We start from the raw sequence: 17,904 nt of genomic DNA on the forward strand, positions 1-17,904 counted from the left end.
GAATTATTTACCTGAGATTTCTTTAACAATATATCCATAAATAAAGATTTATTCCAGTGTTAAAAACAAAAAGAAATTACAGAGAAAATAAAATATAATTCAACATTAATTTCACATTTTTAATAAGTGTTCAATTCCCCTAAAATACATTTATTCACAGGAAATGTAAAATTTTCAGCAAATATTTCTCATTGACAGATTTTATTTATAAAGTTGTTTTGAACTTTTCTTAATTTGATGCTATATTTGCTAAAGATTTCACCGTATAATTAATGTTAAACATGTATATTATGTCTAACAAGAGAATATATGTAGTTTTACTCTAAACTATTGATAAAATTACAGTGAAAAACAATAATTAGGCATTCCCAGAATGAAATAGAGACATATTCCATTGAAATAGAGACGTTTCTTCTTATTCTTTAATATCAGTTCTGTACTTTTGGGGATTTCTGTGTTATATTTGGATGTTTATTGCATTATTTTAATCTGATGGTGTTTTGTGTTCATGTATGACATGAGTATTCATGATTTCTCCTGGAAGATTCACTCTTGATGAATTTTAAGTCATCATGTGACCTTCTGTTGTTATTTACCAATACAGATCAAAACAAACAAACAGTCTGGATGGGGAGAGTAAATGATGAAGTGTTTCTACAGTTTGATCAAATTGAACAGATTTCTATGAACTATGAAAGAGTTGTTAAGAAGTCGTGTGGACGTTAATAATCTGATTTGATTCAATGTTAGTTGTTTATGATTTATATATTTCATCTGAAATATCTCAAAGAAAAAGAATCAGATATTACTGAGATTTTCTGTTGTTACAAACATTTCACTGGTAAAATCCTCAGAGGAGTGACATCATCATAACTATAGAAGAATGGCAAGAGTGTGTGTGTAAATGTGTGTGTGAATGTGTGTAGATGTGTGTTAGTTACAGGATCAGAGAATGACACTTTTCCTCCGTCATAATCCAGATGAACTCTCACACGCTCAAGTTTCTGTGTGACATTAAACACAGTGGAGGGACACCATGTGTACCCCACACTCCAGACATCAGTGATAAAGAAAACATATCCCTTCCTCTTGTTTGATGCTGTAGTTACTCCAACAGTCCAGCGTTTATTGTGTTTAACCTCCACATCCCAGCAGTGTGTTCCTGAGTTAAACCCCTCTGAACCCAGAACACACTCATCACAGTTAATTCTCTCTGGATTATCAGGTAATATTTTTCTCTTCTTGCTGTATCTCACACTGGTCAGATCATCAGACAGAATCAGATTTGGATTTGCAGTGTTTGGATCCAGAATCACAGGAGCTGATGAGAGAAAACAATCAACAGATGTTCATATAATCATCAAGAGTGAATCATATACAGATTATTATGAATTATGAACATTTGTCATATTGATGAAACACTATCAGATATTGTCAGTGTTGTTATTAGTTACACACTCATGTTTTATTATCAGTGAATCACATCAATATAAGAATTAAGTACAGAATGTTCTGGAGAAATTGGAAATGTGTGTCCCATGTCAAAAGAAACGGATATATTAAATGAAATATAAATGTGATATTCTGTAAATAAACAGTAACTGTAAATATTCAGTATGAATAATCTGCAGTAGGACGATCATGTTCATTTCAGCAGGTCTTGTTGATCTCTGTATCATTTAAAGTGTGTATAGTGTCCTGTATTGAAGGGGGTGTTTACTTTTGTCTCTTCAGTCTATTGATGAGTTCATTCACTAACAATATAATCAAAAGCTAATAAAATCATATTCAGTGTTGGGTGATATTGGATTACAAAGTAAGTAGTTACTTTTAGAGTAGTTTAACATTTTAAATTCTTGTAATCAGATTACAGATACTCACTTTAAATGAAAGTAATTACTTTAAGTACATTACTTGTGTTACAAATATTTCTAAAATAGATGATTAATGTGTAAAACAGTTAAATGTGAATTATGTTCATATTTACGTCTGTTTGTGACAGTTGAAGTGTGCAACGATGAACAAGGAGAAAATAAACAATACTTTGATTTTGTTGCGCGGAAAAACAACGTTTGTGAGAAGTTTTTGGAAAGTAACCAAAAAGTAAAGTAATTAATAATGTGATTACTTTTTCAATGCAATTAATAAAGTAATTTGATTATAATTTAGAAATACTTTGTTTAGTAACTTCAACAACACTGTTCATGAATTATATTTCAGTACACTTCAGGGAAAGATCACTCTGTGTTTGGTTGTGTAATGATGTCATTGATTGATTGGAGTTTTAAGAGTCATGTGACTGAGCAGCGTTGATGCAGCATTATACAAATCACATTTAAGACTTTTAAGGGCATATACTTGAAAAATATTTTTTCTATCACGTTCTATCATAACATACAGATCTGAAAAGCAGGGGGCGCCCCTGACACCCAGTGTTTTTTAGTAGCTCCGCCTATTTCCCATATTTTGTGGAATATCTCGGCCTCTGAATGGACTTTGAAATTTTGAAAGTTAATAAATAAGGTTTGCAATGATTAATAACATTGTATCATCAATATTCAAGAACATATTTAAACGATTATTATTAATGTTCTGATTGCCTTGGATTCCTTGCCATCTTTCCTTTAATCCTTCCAGATCAGGTTTTTCCTAATTCCACTACGATACGCCCTATTGGCGTGTTAATGAAAGATCAGATATTAAAATGGGATCACCTTAATGGATAGATGACCTTGAAGGGTACTGAGACCTTGTTTACCAGTTGAACGTGTTGTCATGAAACTCATAACTATGTTGTTTGTACATGTAACACCTTACAACCTTTTTCTCCCAATGACACTAAGCTCATAAATGTTCAGTCATTGCATGGCCATTCTGATGCTCTCCAGGTGTCACATACTCAGTGGTGTGTCGACAGTGAGATGAATCCCTTCACTTATGGAGGACTGACCTGACCTGCCAATCACTCCTTTTGCTTGGAGGTAACAGAAGACTTTTCTAAGGGTCTGATCAACATCCTAAGAAGGACACCACTGGCTACGAGTGCCACGCACAAGCTGTGGTGGACACAATGGACTTGGCACCAAGATCATCTTGTAGACGGAATATCACCTCACCCAGGCACAGATGCCTCATCAGATCCTTACTAACATCAACCAACGTGGCACTGGCTCTTAGCCCGTCGCAACTGCACACACTTCAGCAACTGAGATAAAAAAAAAAATAAGACACAATGACCCCACAGGGACTCTTCTGGAATTGTCCCCAGGGGCCAAGCGGAGGAAACTGTAAGGCTGCTAGCATTGAGATGACTATGCAACTCTGCGAGAAGTCACAAAAACTCACACAGAAGAACATCTCCACATGACAAAACACACCCTACTGAGCAAGGACCATAAAATGCAATTCTCACCCACATCTGTCCCCCTCTCTTACAGGTCACTTCAAGTAATTTTAGTCACCAAAAACTATAAGTAATGACTTATCCTGTTCTGCAATGCCAGTAGTCAGACGATCCCATACATTGATGTGTGTAGTTTTAATGTAGGGAATCTGTAAGCCAGATCTCCCATGCTATGCCGCTGCATGTAGTTTTGTCAGTATGTCTCTTGATTCTTACTTTTAGGAATGTTTGTTTATTCTGATCATTTGTGAAATTGGCTTTGATTTGAATATCTGTAAGTTATGTTTTATATGTCCCACCTGGCATACAAATCATTAATTTTTGATTTATGCTGTATTCCTCCCAATCATTTATATAATTACTGGATCTTTAATAATAGCCAGTTAAAGAATTTCAGTTAGAATATTGGAGCTTTAAATAGAGTAAACCACTCAGGAGAACCAGGTAGGAGTAAGTCATTTAAAGACTCTGTTTGAATTACAGATCAAAAGGACAATAAATAGAAGAGGATTTAGAGTAATCAATAGTCTAAAAATGTATATTAAAACAATGATCAGAAAGTAATTAGAGCTTTAACTCAACTTAAAATTGGAGTTAGATAAAATTAATAACGGAATTAATTTGTAAAGTGCAAATTAACAATAATTGCTTTACTTAAGCGCTCAGAAAAGACAGAACAACGCAGAGACCATCAAAGGGCAATCTATTCTATTCAAAGGGTTCCACTCTGGAACGATAGGTTTGTGAGTATGCCCTTTGCCTTTTTTCCTGTTTTACATGTGTGTGCATGTGTGTTTATAATATGAGTAATATGAGTATGAGTTTTCTTATAATAACATTTTGACCATTTTATGGCGAGGCTTCTCAAAAGAGACTGGATGTCTATGGGCGGAGTTGGGGCTACCCCTGCCTTTCAGATATGTATGTTGTGATTGAAGGTGATAGAGAAAAACTAGAAACCTTTTTTATAGTGTTATCTGGCACCTAGATGAACAATTTAAGATCATATTAGACACAGAGCAAACAGAGCCTTTATTACAAGCTTGTCAAATTGAACATAAAAAGGGTCATTGGAGCATTGGGGAAGGGTACTGCATGATGACGACCCAGTGGGCAACCTCTGTTGGAGACAGCGCCCCTTTCGGCTGTCTTCCACAGCAAATAAAGAGCTGTTCAGAACATCTAAAGCTCTGCATGCAGTCCACATAGGTTTGCAAAGCATGCACTGCACACAGTAACGATAAGGCTGGGTCTGCCTCCTCCTGGGGCAGCTTCACTTGCAGGTTCACAACCTCTGAAGGAGTCATAGGAAACTTGGGTACGTAGCCCATCGAGGTCTTAGGATGACGTGAGCATCTGCCGGACCGGACTCCAGGCAAGTGTCGCTGACAAAGAACGCGCACAATTCCCCAACCATCTTGATTGAAGCTAGCGCAATCAGGATGGCCATCTTAAAGGAGAGGGCTCTAATCTCGACTGACTCTAGCGGCTCAAAGGGGTTCTCTGAAGGACCAAAAGGACCATGGAGAGATCCCATGAGGGGAACAGGCATGGCCTGTGAGGGGTTCAGCCTCCAGGCGTCTCTGGATTTCACCTCCCTGGCCTTGCACAGCACCAGTGCAAGTAGGCTCCCTGTGGGAAATGTGCAGCCCCCGGGGCCAGCTGTGTGCCAGCGCATCTGTTGTGCCATATGCATCAACCCAAGTGGCACGGCCGCCGCTGAGGATGTCATATACCCCAGGAGCATCTGGAACCACCACAGTGGAACCGCTGTGCCTTGTCTGAGCGAACTTAGAAAATTCAGCACCGGCTGCATGCGCTCGCTTGAGCGGCGAACAGTCATTAAAGACTGAGTCTAACTCCATGCAGAGAAAAGAGATGCTCTGAACTGGGGAGAGCTTGCTCTTTTCCCTGTTGACCTGAAGCCCTAGATGGCTGAGGTGCCTGATCACCTGGTCCCTGTGGGTGCATGAGCTAGAATCAGCCAGTTGTCGAGGAAATGAAGTACGCGAATGCGCACTTCCCTTAGTGGGGCAAGGGCGGCCTCTGCTACCTTTGCGAAGAGGCGAGGGGACAGGCACAAGCTGAAGGGGAGGACCTGGTACTAGTATGTCGGGCCGTCGGACGCGAGCCATAGGAAGGGTCTGTGCCGAGGCAAAAGTGAGATGTGAAAGTACGCATCCTTCAGGTCTACCACGGTGAACCAATCTAGATACTAGACACACATGAGAATAAGTTTCCGCGTGAGCACCTTTGAACGGGAGTCTGTGTGAGGCCCGTGTTCAGAACTCGCAGGTCCAAGATTGGCCACCACACACCGCCTGTCTTGGGTACGATGAAGTGAGGACCGTAGAACCCTGGCTTCATCTCGGCTGGAGAGACAGCTCTATCGCATCCCTTTGGGGAGAGTGCCTGGCAAACAAAATTGCGTAGCTGAGTCGGATGGTCCCGGCCAACCAGAGCAACGGGTTGGAAGCATAAGCGATGAGTCCCAGCTCCGAGTGGGGGCACTAAGGGGATGATCACGTATGACGTACCTGGTAGGGCTTCGCACCGGGGGGAGCAGGTAATATTATGTCGAGGAACATAGTTACGTCCAGAAACAGCTGTACTGAGAAAAAAACTCAAAGCACTTACCTCCCTCCATGTACCTGGCTGGGGGCAGGAAAGTGACTGAGGAGGAGGTCCTATGGAGGCAAAACCGGCCCGCCGGGAGTCTACAGTCGAAGGAGTGGAGGTGAGGGGACTGCGTCCATGGTGCCGCGACTGTAGGTGTTTGCTGTCAAATCACCATGAGAACGCCGTGTGGGGACAGCGGTTAGGTGACCAAAGGAGTGAGGAAACCGCTCCCTTTTTCCTGGCAATGTGGGTACCGTGGCCCGAGTGGGGTGCGGCAATAGATTTCCCTCCTGGCCCTCCACCGGGAGATGGAGTGGTCCAGATACCAACTCCGTATCATTCACAAATCCAAAAGTGCCCTTCACACATCTAAAGGTAGAGGTGCCTTTAAGACCCCCCCACCCCCCGCCCAACAACTTTTATGTAGGTTTCTATTTCAAAGCCCGGACCGATTTCTCTTCCTACTCTCTCAATTTCCTTCAGCCACTGTCCCTGCTTAGGTTTGTGCACGTCACTGTACTGTATTATAATGTTTTTAGTATAGCACCAACTTTTGGTGTGTGTGTGTGTGTGTGTGTGTGGACATTTTGTCGGTCCCCATGAGGAAAACAACTTATAAATCATACTAAATTTTGTTTTTTGAAAATGCAGAAAGTTTTCTGTGAGGGTTAGGTTTAGGGGTAGGGTTAGGTTTAGGGGATAGAATATAAAGTTTGTACAGTATAAAAACCATTATGTCTAAGGAAAGTCCCCATAAAACATGGAAACACAACGTGTGTGTGTGTGTGTGTGTGTGTGTGTGTGTGTGTGTGTGTGTGTGTGTGTGTGTGTGTGTGTGTGTGAGCGTGTATTTATCACTTTGTGGGGACCAAATGTCCCCATAAGGATAGTAAAACCCGAAATTTTTGACCTTGTGGGGACATTTTGTCGGTCCCCATGAGGAAAACAGCTTATAAATCATACTAAATTATGTTTTTTGAAAATGTAAAAATGCAGAAAGTTTTCTGTGAGGGTTAGGTTTAGGGGTAGGGTTAGGTTTAGGGGATAGAATATAAAGTTTGTACAGTATAAAAACCATTATGTCTATGGAAAGTCCCCATAAGACATGGAAACACAACATGTGTGTGTGTGTGTGTGTGTGTGTGTGAATATAAAAATCTCCCACATAAAGTGTAATAGCAGCAATTTTGTGGACTCACTCTTGTGGACAATGTCTCGCATCTTCTTCCAGACTCTGAATGTCAGGTTGCCGAAGTAATGTGGCACATGAATGAAAGCTCCAGAAGTCATCTGTGGATCCGGCTGTGAGATCTGGACTCTGGAAGAACATTCAGGAGTCAGTACTGCAGTGACTTTGACTTCACAACCATAGAGAGGAGACACTTACCTTTCCATTGTCACATTAAAGTTCTGCAAAAGACAAAAAAACACTTGATGAGCTCCTCAAATGATCAATAAGAGCAGAAATCAATGATGAGAGTTTGACTGTCACCTTTAGAAATGAGACATCGTCATTGGCTTTCATCATTTCCTCCATGTCTTTGATTGTGTGTGAAAGAGCTGAGATGTGTGTGTTCATCTCCTCAAGCTTCTTCTTCATCATCTGACTCTTCTGCTCCTCTTCCTCTCTCAGTTCAGTGATTGTAGCTTCTTCTTCATGTCGGAGAAACTCATGAAGCTTCTTAAACTGCTCTTTAATCTGACGCTCTGTGTGCTCAGCTTGAGTCTGAAATCACATCAAATTCACTTCAATCAGCTCTGCATTCACACACATCACATCATTTATCAGCAAATGTGTTTGATTGTTGATTCTGTATCCTCACCTTGATGTGTCCAACTGATTTATCAAACTCTCCTTTCATGTTTTCTGTGTGTTTGAGTTTCTCTTGTAAAGACTTCAGTGCTGTATTGAGTTCCTCCTGAAATTTAACAAAGTGAAAATCTGTGAATCTGCAGCTGCTGAGAGATTACTATGATATGTTCATGTATGTAATACATATTAAAATGCTGCAGGAAAATATTGTGTACATGAATGTTCTGATTTCGATGTTTAAAGCAATTGAACCTTCTTTGTAAATGACTCAAGAGGAGTTTGTCGTACCTTGTAAGATGGAAGAACTTCACTGATGGGTCTGAATTTATGATTGACGTGTTTCTCTGAATCTCTGCACACTAAACACACCGGCTGTTTATCGTCCAGACAGAAGAGTTTGAGTTTCTCTCGGTGTAAACTGCAGTTCTCCTCCTCATTTCTCTCCTTCACAAACATCTCACATAAGTTCTTCAATGCCAGATTACGAGGAGGTTCTTCTTTTGAAGATCTTCTCCTGCAGACGGGACACTCTTGAGTTCTCTTGGTTTTCCAGAACTGTTGAAGACACTCTTTACACACACTGTGACTACACGACAGAACAACAGGATTCTTGTAGATTTCAAAGCACACGGGACAAGAAAGTTCTTCCACAGAGAGTGAATCCATTTTCACGGTTTATAAAAGCTCCAACGATCTGAACTTTACTTTCAATTTCTGAATGTTGCTTTCAATAATGAATAATCATCAGAATCACCAAAGATCTGCTGTCAAGTCCATTAAAAATGATCTTCTCAAAAATCTTTTTGAAAGTGTTTCCCTTTGTTATAGTCCAGAAATTCAGAAAAGTGTCCTTATGAATGGAGAGAGAGAAATAATATGTCAGTCAATGTTCTGTCAGGTTGGATTTTCTAAAAAAAACCTTTGGACTTAATGATACTTTGACCCAAATAAACACTTATTTTATTGTTAATAAAACTGCTTTGTCAGGAACTGATTACAGTGAAATGCAGTTCGGTCGGGGCATTCACACTGACATGTGATGATCAGATCCTCCATCTAAATACACTGATAAAAGATTTTAGCATGTTTAGAATTGTATGTGCTATATCAAAAATAATAATAATACTAATGCACATTATTGAAGACCAGTTTACCCAGCATAGAGCTGTTACAGAGACAGCTGTGATATTTCCTGGCACCTATTTCATTGATATATGAAACATCTTGGTTACTGTCGTAACCTCCGTACCCTGATCCAACTGGACTCAAGATGGCGCCGAGTAAGTTTAAGAGGAAAACGAGCCGGCGTTCTCATCAGAGTAAGACTTTGTGCAAATCGACCCCCGCTACACAGTATACTACTGGCAAATGTTCAGTCTCTGGACAACAAGCTCTGCGAGCTGAGAGCGCGGATCTCTTTCCAACGAGAGACGAGAGATTGCTGTGTTATCTGCCTTACAGAAACCTGGCTGGCTGCGGAGATTCCAGACTCGGCCATCGAAATCACGGGCTTTTCCGTGCATCGAGAGGACAGAGCGAAAGACCTCTCAGGTAAAAGCAGAGGTGGTGGTGTATGTTTTATGATCAACAAATCATGGTGTGATCAGAGGAACGTACATTTCATCAAGTCTTTCTGCTCTCCTGATCTGGAATATCTCATGCTTCTGTGTCGACCATTCTGGCTACCGAGGGAATTCACAGCGGTCATCATCACAGCTGTGTACATCCCCCACCACAAGCTGACACAGACAGGGCACTCAAGGAACTGTATGGGAGTATAATTGAGCAGGAAACCGCGCACCCTGAGGCTGCATTCATTGTTACCGGGGACTTTAACAAAGCCAACTTCAAAACAATCGCTCCAAAATACCACCAACACATAAAGTTAAACACAAGAGGAGACCGGGTTTTAGATCATTGTTACTCTCCTTTCCGGGATGGCTACAAATCCCTCCCCCGCCCCCCATTTGGCAAATCGGACCACTCTTCCGTTCTGCTTTTGCCCGCTTATAGGCAGAAGCTGAAACGGGAAGCACCCACTCTCAGAACGATCCAGTGCTGGTCGGACCAATCAGACTCTGCGCTGCAAGACTGTTTTGATCACGCGGACTGGGAGATGTTCCGGTCCGCCTCTGATGACGACATCGAGGTTTACGCTGACAGCGTAACGTGTTTCATCAGGAAGTGCGTAGAGGATGTTGTTCTGACCAAAACAATACGGATATACCCCAACCAGAAACCATGGGTTAACGGCGAGGTTCGCGTGGCACTCAATGCGCGGTCCTCCGCTTTTAATTCTTCTAACACGGAGGAGCGTAAACAAGCAAGTTATGCCCTCCGTAACACTATCAGTGCAGCCAAACGCCAGTACAGGCACAAACTTGAAGGTCAGTTCAACACCACTGACTCCAGAAGTATGTGGCAGGGAATTAATACCATCACGGACTACAAACGGAATAAAGACTCCACCGTGAACACCGCTGCATCTCTCCCGGATGAACTTAATACATTTTATGCTCGTTTTGAGGACAACACCACCGCCCTCGCGGAGAGAGCACTCGCGGCTGACGCTACAGAGGTTGATTCACTCTCCGTCTCTGTTGTGGATGTAACCCGATCCTTCCGACGGGTGAACATCCTTAAAGCTGCGGGTCCAGACGGCATTCCGGGCCGCGTCATCAGAGCGTGTGCGAACCAACTGGCTGGTGTTTTTACGGACATTTTCAATCTGTCCCTCTCCATGTCTGTAGTCCCCACATGCTTTAAAACATCAACCATTGTGCCTGTACTGAAGCAAGCCACAATCACTTGCTTAAATGACTGGCGTCCTGTTGCTCTGACCCCCATCATCAGCAAATGCTTTGAGAGGTTAATCAGAGATTACATCTGCTCTGTTCTGCCCCCCTCTTTGGACCCATTGCAGTTTGCCTAGCGCAAAAACCGCTCCACTGATGATGCCATTGCATCTACACTACACACTGCTCTCTCCCATCTGGAAAAAAGGAACACATATGTGAGAATGCTGTTTGTAGACTACAGCTCAGCATTCAACACCATAGTGCCCTCCAAGCTGGATATGAAACTCCGGGCTCTGGGCTTAAACAGCTCGCTGTGCAGCTGGATCCTGGTTTTCCTGTCAGGCAGACGTCAGGTGGTTAGAATGGGCAGCAACACCTCCTCATCACTGACCCTCAACACTGGAGCCCCGCAGGGCTGTGTTCTTAGCCCTCTCCTGTATTCCCTGTACACACATGACTGTGTGGCAACACATAGCTCCAATGCCATCATTAAGTTTGCTGACGATACAACGGTGGTAGGTCTGATCACTGACAATGATGAAAGAGCCTACAGAGAGGAGGTGCACACTCTGACACGCTGGTGTTAGGAGCACAACCTCTCCCTCAACGTCAGTAAAACCAAGGAGCTTGTGGTGGACTTCAGGAGGAAAGACGGAGAACACAGCCCCATCACCATGTCCACATTACTGAGGAACTCACATGGTCCGTCCACACCGAGGCCGTTGTGAAGAAGGCTCACCAGCGCCTCTTCTTCCTGAGACGGCTGAGGAAGTTTGGAATGAACCAACACATCCTCACACGGTTCTACACCAGCACTGTAGAGAGCATCCTGACGGGCTGCATCACTGCCTGGTACGGCAATAGCACCGCCCACAACTGCAAAGCCCTGCAAAGGGTGGTGCGAACTGCCAGAAACATCATCGGAGGTGAGCTTCCCTCCCTCCAGGACATATACACCAGGCGGTGTGTGAAAAAAGCTCGGAGGATCATCAGAGACTCCAGCCACCCGAGTCATGGGCTGTTCTCACTGCTACCATCAGGCAGGCGGTATCGCAGCATCAGGACCCGCACCAGCCGACTACATGACAGCTTCTTCCCCCAAGCAGTCAGACTGTTGAACACTTGATCTATCAGGATCAATAATTAGCACTGCACTTTATTAACCTATAATCTCACACTGGACTGTCAACATATTCTCCTCAATATACTACTTCATATATATATATATATATATATATTTCATATACTCCTTACTTATTGTATTGTATATTGTGTATTCTATATTGTGTGTATTGTTTACTGTACATTGTATATAATTATTGTGTTGTGTAAGTATGTGTACATTTGATATGTAAATTGTGTTGTGTAAGTATGTTGTTTATTGTAATTGGTATATGTCTCGTCACTGTCATGACTGCTATGTTGCTCTGAACTGCACACAAGAATTTCACCTACTGTTGCACTTGTGTACATGGTAGTGTGACAAAGTGATTTGATTTGATTTTGATTTGATGGAGGGATCGAGAAGTTGTGTCAATGTAGTGAGACTAGGGGTCTCTCTTGAAAGCCCCGAACGCCTCTGTTCTTTTGAGAAAGTGCCAATGAGAATTGGCGAGTGGAATTTGCATGCCACTCCCCCAGACAGAAGGAATGCCCACTCTCATTCAGGTTGTATGCTGAGGAGCCGAGACGAGGTCCGTCCATTTCAGCGGCTAGTGCCGTGTTACGTGAACTGCTGATGCAGGTGCAAGCAGGCTGCTGCGTGCGTAATAGCAGGTGCATCAGTCTGCACATAACCTCCCCCAATGCCCCAAAAGAAGTCATGTAGTTCCTCACACCCCTGAGGGGGGGAAGTGACATAACTAGCATGGGAGCAGCGCCAGCTACCTACTTTTCCTTTCCTATTCTTTTAGGGGGAAAAGACCCCGCGGAGACCACATCCTGCCCGAAGGGGAGGCTAACATGTGGCAATACGACACGTGGGCTCACCCACTGCACATGGAAGAGGCGCAGTGGTAGGTCCTGTCTAGAAGGGGAGGAGCTCTACAAACACAGCAACTGGGGGCAGAAAGCTCTGCCCAAGGGAGATGCGAGTCTGCCGGCAGGGAGACTGTGCCTTGGAAAATACATCACAGGGGGTTACCGGAGTAATTAGCACCTGTGGAGCACCTATCCTAGTTCAGGGCATATTAGTACCCATAGAGGGTCTGGCTGCAGTCTCCTCCACCGAATTTATGAGCCACAGGGCTAGGGAGGAAGGCATCCAGGGTTCACAGGCTCGTGAACTCGCATGGGAAAGAAGCTCACATCTTCACCTCATGGAGGGGAAATGCGCTGTACACAAGCGGTACACCTGGCCAGCTGTCCCGTAACCTTACCTGTTTATACCTGAAAATGCATGTGACGAAACCTGCTCAACCCAGACTTCAAAAGTTCTTGAAGCTATTGCCCAGCTCACTGTCCTGCAGATGTCTGCTAGAGAGGTGCCACTGGCCAGTGCCACGAGTATGCCAGACTCCTCGTAGAGTGTGCTCATATTCCCAAAGGGGCGAGCACGGCCTGGCCTGGTATGCCAGCATGATGGCGTTCATGATCCAGAGGGCAAGCTTCTGTTTGGAGACAGCGTTACCTTTCTGCTGTCCACCAAAGCAGACAAAGAGCTGCTCAGAGCATCTAAAGCTCTGCGTGTGATCCAAATAGGTGTGCAAAGCATGCAATGGACACAGCAACGATAAGTCCTTCGTTTGCTGCCCCAGAGGAGGCTTTCATCTTCGACTCGGGAAGAACACCAAGGCCCAGGTAGAGATCCCCTGGGGGGAAGAGGCATGGCCTAGGAGGATTCAGCCTCAGGGTGCCTCTGAGGAACCTGATGATCAGGTCATGCTTCTTCAAGGACGTCAACCGCGTCATGGTGCGCCACTAGAGTGGCCACATACACCTTCATGGTGGAGGGGTACAGACACTCCTCCAGCCTCTCCTGCAGGAGGAAAGGACTGCCCCGACTGTGCAGCTTCATCTTCGGCTCGTGAAGAACACCAATTCGCGAACAAATGCCACTTCAGGGCATAAAGCTTCCTCGTAGAGGGACCGTGTCTACCACTGCCAGTGGTAGGCCACTTAAATCTTCTGCGGGCCATCAAAGGGCCAGAGATGGAGATTCCAGAGGTCTGAGTGCAGGTGCCAGATGGTGCCCCGTCTCTGAGAGAGGAGGTCCTTCCTTGGCGGAATTTGCAAGGGAGGCGCTGTCATGAGGAGCGTGAGGTCCAAAAAACAAGTCTGGGTTGGCCTTGCGCAGGGTCTGTGCATGTAGGCTCACTGGGGGGAACATGTATTTGGGGCTCCCATCAGGAAATTCCAGAGCAGGCAGTTGGAGGATTGCTGGGAAGCAAACAGGTTCACCTGTGCTTTGCCGAATCGACTCTGAAACAGCTGGACCAGGCTGAAGAATTGGCAGCAGATCGGCGTGATGGCCACGCGACGTGTGCCGCGGCGCCATGCCCATCTCATAATTTGAGTCTCGTAATCATCAACCTGATCGGAGCGGCCGTCGACGAGGATGTCATATGCCCCAGGAGCCTCTGAAACCATTTGAGTGGGACCGACTTAGTCTGCCTGAAGTCATTCAGGTAGTTCAGCACGGACTGCATGCACTCACTCGTGAGGCATGCTATCATGGAGACTGAGTCTAACTCCTTGCCGAGAAAAATTATGCTTTGCACTTTTCCCTTTTTACCCAAAGCCCTAAAAGGCTGAGGTGCCTGAGCACCAGGTCCTTGTGTGCGCACAGCAACTCTTAAGAGTGTGCTAGAATCAGCCAGTCATTGAGGAAGTTTAGTACGCAGATGTCAACTTAACTTTACGAGGCAAGAGCTGCCTCTGCGACCTTTGTCGAGGTAAAACTGAGACTTGAAATTACTCATCCTACAAGTCTACCACCACGAACCAACCTTGATGCCGGATGCAAGCCAAATGCATTTCCGTGTCAGCTTCTTGAACAGGAGTCTGTACAGGGCCCGGTTCAGAACTCGCAGGTCCAAGATTGGCCGCAACCCAACGCCTTTCTTTGGCACAACGAAATAAGGGCTGCAGAACCCTTTCCTCTTCTCGGCTGGAGGGACAGGCTCTATCGCGCCCTTGCACAGAAGGGTCATGATCTCAGCACGCAGGGTGGCGGCATTCTCGCCCTGCACCGAGGTGAAGCAGATGCTACCGTACCTGAATCACGTAGCCAAGTTGGATGGTCCTGACCAGCTACCGTGACGGGTTGGAAGCATTAGCCACATGTCGAAACCACCACGTCGAGGAGCCTCGCTTTGTCCCGAGGTGGCTACGCTGAGAGGAACCTCAAAGCATTACCTCCCTCCATATAACCGGGGGGTCGGTGACAGGGGAGAAGAGCTTTTTGACCATCCTCATAGTTTGTCACAACCACCTGGCCAAGAGTGTGAGTGTGGTGTAGCCGAGTGCGTGAAGGTGGGGGGGCCCGTGTCCGTGTTCATGGCGTCCAGGCCGCAGGCGCTCGGTGTTCAGTTGCCATGATAGCAAGTCGTAAACACTGTTTGTGTGACTCAAGGAGTGAGGAAACCGCTTTTTGAAAATGTTGGTACCGCAGTCCGTTCAGGGTATGGCGAACATAAAACAATAGGGAACACAAGATTTACCTCCCGGCCCTCCAGCGGAGAGATAACGACCGCATCCAGGAACTACACAAAGAAGGAAAGGCATTTTTAAAAAGACGCATCGCTAAAAAGACGTGCACATAACATGTTTTGATCTAATAGAGAAAATATACTCTCGTGTCAGGAATATATACTCTCTTAGCGCTGTCGAAGCACCCAGGGGCGTACTCTGCACAGATCGTATACAGTATACACGTCTTCATTTAGAGGTGAATGGACTGGCAGTGGGATTCAGCTTGCTGACACACATCTCATTTTATACCCGTATGTCCATGGAAATTCCACTCGCCAATTCTCATGGGCCTTTTCTCAAAGATGGGAGGTGTTTGGGGCTCTCAAGAGTTACCCCTAGTGTCTCTACATCGACACAACATCGAGAGAGTGACAGAAGGGGAATAACTCTTTACACAGTCAAAAAATAAAACAGTCAGGGGTACATTAACGTACAGGCTTATACTGGCTGAAGCCCAGGGGCCTACAACTCCCATGGGGCCCAACAGGAGGAGGACATTTAAACTTTCAGCAGGAGACATGGTTGTTCATATGCTGAAAGTGTGCAAGCGTTAAAGGTGACTGTGTAGTGCTTGTTCAGTGCACGGCAGTGATTACATTTTTACTAAGCAATTAGTATGTAAAGAATTACATTTTAAAAGTAACCCTCCCAACCCTGTATACAGACAAAACAACAGTTATACAACAATTCAACAGACAAGTAAATAAATAATTAAGGAAAAACAAAGAAGCATCCCAAAAAATCATCTTGTGTGTGAAACTACATTCTTAACCCACAGATCAGGATCTTCCATTGCTAGTTCGAAAGATCCGCCCAAGCCTCCATCACTAATTTGAAAAGCGTCACTTTACAACTAGTTACAACTGTTTGGGCTGTTTCTAACATGTTATAGGAGTAACAAGGGTGTGTGTGTGTGTGTGTGTGTGTGTGAGAACGAGAGAAACTGAGAGTGTTTGATAACCTGCACCTTTCGCAGTGATGAACAGTAATGCTGAAGCTGTTAGTTTAACTCTATTCCTCAGCTGTAGTGTGGTAGTAATCCAATCTGAGCGATCGTTTAGTGATTATCCTACTTACCATATCTGAAGTCTCAATAACGAGTACTTCATGTTTAACCCAGATAACAAACCGAAATAGAATCAACGTAGAATCGATGGCTATCGCGGCATTGAAATGACGTTGTTCTCCGACGTTGATTCTGCATCTTTTTATCATCAAAGTCACGTTGAATCTATGTCATTCATGACGTTGAAAACTAACATAAAATTGGTCTAATTGGTTTGCTTACCTGATGTTGAAACGATGTTGATTTCAGTTCGGTGAAATGACGTCATGGAATCAACACAGTTTAAATGTATATTCGATCTATTTGGTTTGCTTACCTCATGTTTAAACAACGTCATACAATCAACATATTTTCTACTTTCATTTTAAAATCCCAAATACTCATTTTATTTTTTATGTTTTATTTATAACAATTTCTTTGAAATCTTTGTCTGATTTCAAAGAAATTGATGGCAAAATTTTGGAAGAAACCGTACAGCACCTTAAAACATCAACCTGCGCCCTTGATGCACTTCCCACATCTTTTTTCAAAAGTGTGTTCAACTCTTTAGAAGCAGATCTCCTAGAAGTGATAAACTCCTCATTCTCTCTGGGAGTTTTCCAAACTCCCTGAAAACTGCAGTTGTCAAGCCCCTCTTGAAAAAGAGCAATCTGGATAAGACCATATTAAGCAACTATAGACCGATCTCAAATCTGCCTTTCATAGGCAAGATCATTGAAAAAGTTGTCTTCAATCAGCTGAACAAATTCTTGAACTTAAATGGATACTTTGACAATTTTCAATCTGGTTTCTGATCACATCACCGCACAGAGACAGCGCTCATAAAGATAATAAACGATTTTCGCTTAACTACTGATACAGGCAAATTATCAGTACTGGAACTACTCGACCTCAGTGCTGCATTTGACACTGTCGATCACAACATACTTCTTGACAGGCTGGAAAACTGGGTGGGGCTTTCTGGGATGGTCCTAAAATGGTTCAGGTCATACTTAGAAGGGAGAGGTTATTATGTGAGTATAGGAGACCATAAGCCTGAGTGGACATCCATGACATGCGGAGTCCCTCAAGGCTCAATTCTTGCGCCACTCCTGTTCAACCTGTATATGCTCCCAATGAGCCAAATAATGAGAAAGAACCAAATTGCTTACCACAGCTATGCAGACGACACACAGATCTACTTAGCCCTATCACCTAACGATTACAGCCCCATTGACTCCCTGTGCCAATGCATTGATGAAGTTAACAGTTGGATGTGCCAAAACTTTCTTCAGTTAAACAAAGACAAAACTGAAGTCATTGTGTTTGGAAACAAAGATGATGTTCTCAAGGTGAATGCATACCTTGACGCTTAGGGGTCAAACAACTAAAAATCGAGTCAGGAATCTTGGTGTGTCTCTAGAGTCAGATCTTAGTTTCAGTAGTCATGTCAAAGCAATAACTAAATCAGCATACCATCATCTGAAAAATATTGCAAGAATTAGATGCTTTGTTTCCAGTCAAGACCTAGAGA

At 43.9% G+C, this 17,904-nt stretch overlaps 1 protein-coding gene across 1 annotated transcript; it reads right to left on the reverse strand.

The window, feature by feature from the left end:
- Positions 1 to 824: 824 nt before the first annotated feature.
- Positions 825 to 8,504, reverse strand: LOC127652380 (nuclear factor 7, ovary-like). The gene is made up of 6 exons (XM_052138485.1): positions 8,124 to 8,504; positions 7,846 to 7,941; positions 7,515 to 7,748; positions 7,410 to 7,432; positions 7,222 to 7,340; positions 825 to 1,321 (listed from the first exon to the last, which is right to left on the reverse strand). The coding sequence occupies exons 1-6, from the start codon at positions 8,499 to 8,501 to the stop codon at positions 825 to 827; spliced, it is 1,347 nt and encodes a 448-aa protein (XP_051994445.1). The 5' UTR covers positions 8,502 to 8,504.
- Positions 8,505 to 17,904: the final 9,400 nt, after the last annotated feature.

This window comes from Xyrauchen texanus, chromosome 12, assembly GCF_025860055.1.
Source record: "Xyrauchen texanus isolate HMW12.3.18 chromosome 12, RBS_HiC_50CHRs, whole genome shotgun sequence".
NCBI classification, from domain to species: domain Eukaryota; kingdom Metazoa; phylum Chordata; class Actinopteri; order Cypriniformes; family Catostomidae; genus Xyrauchen; species Xyrauchen texanus.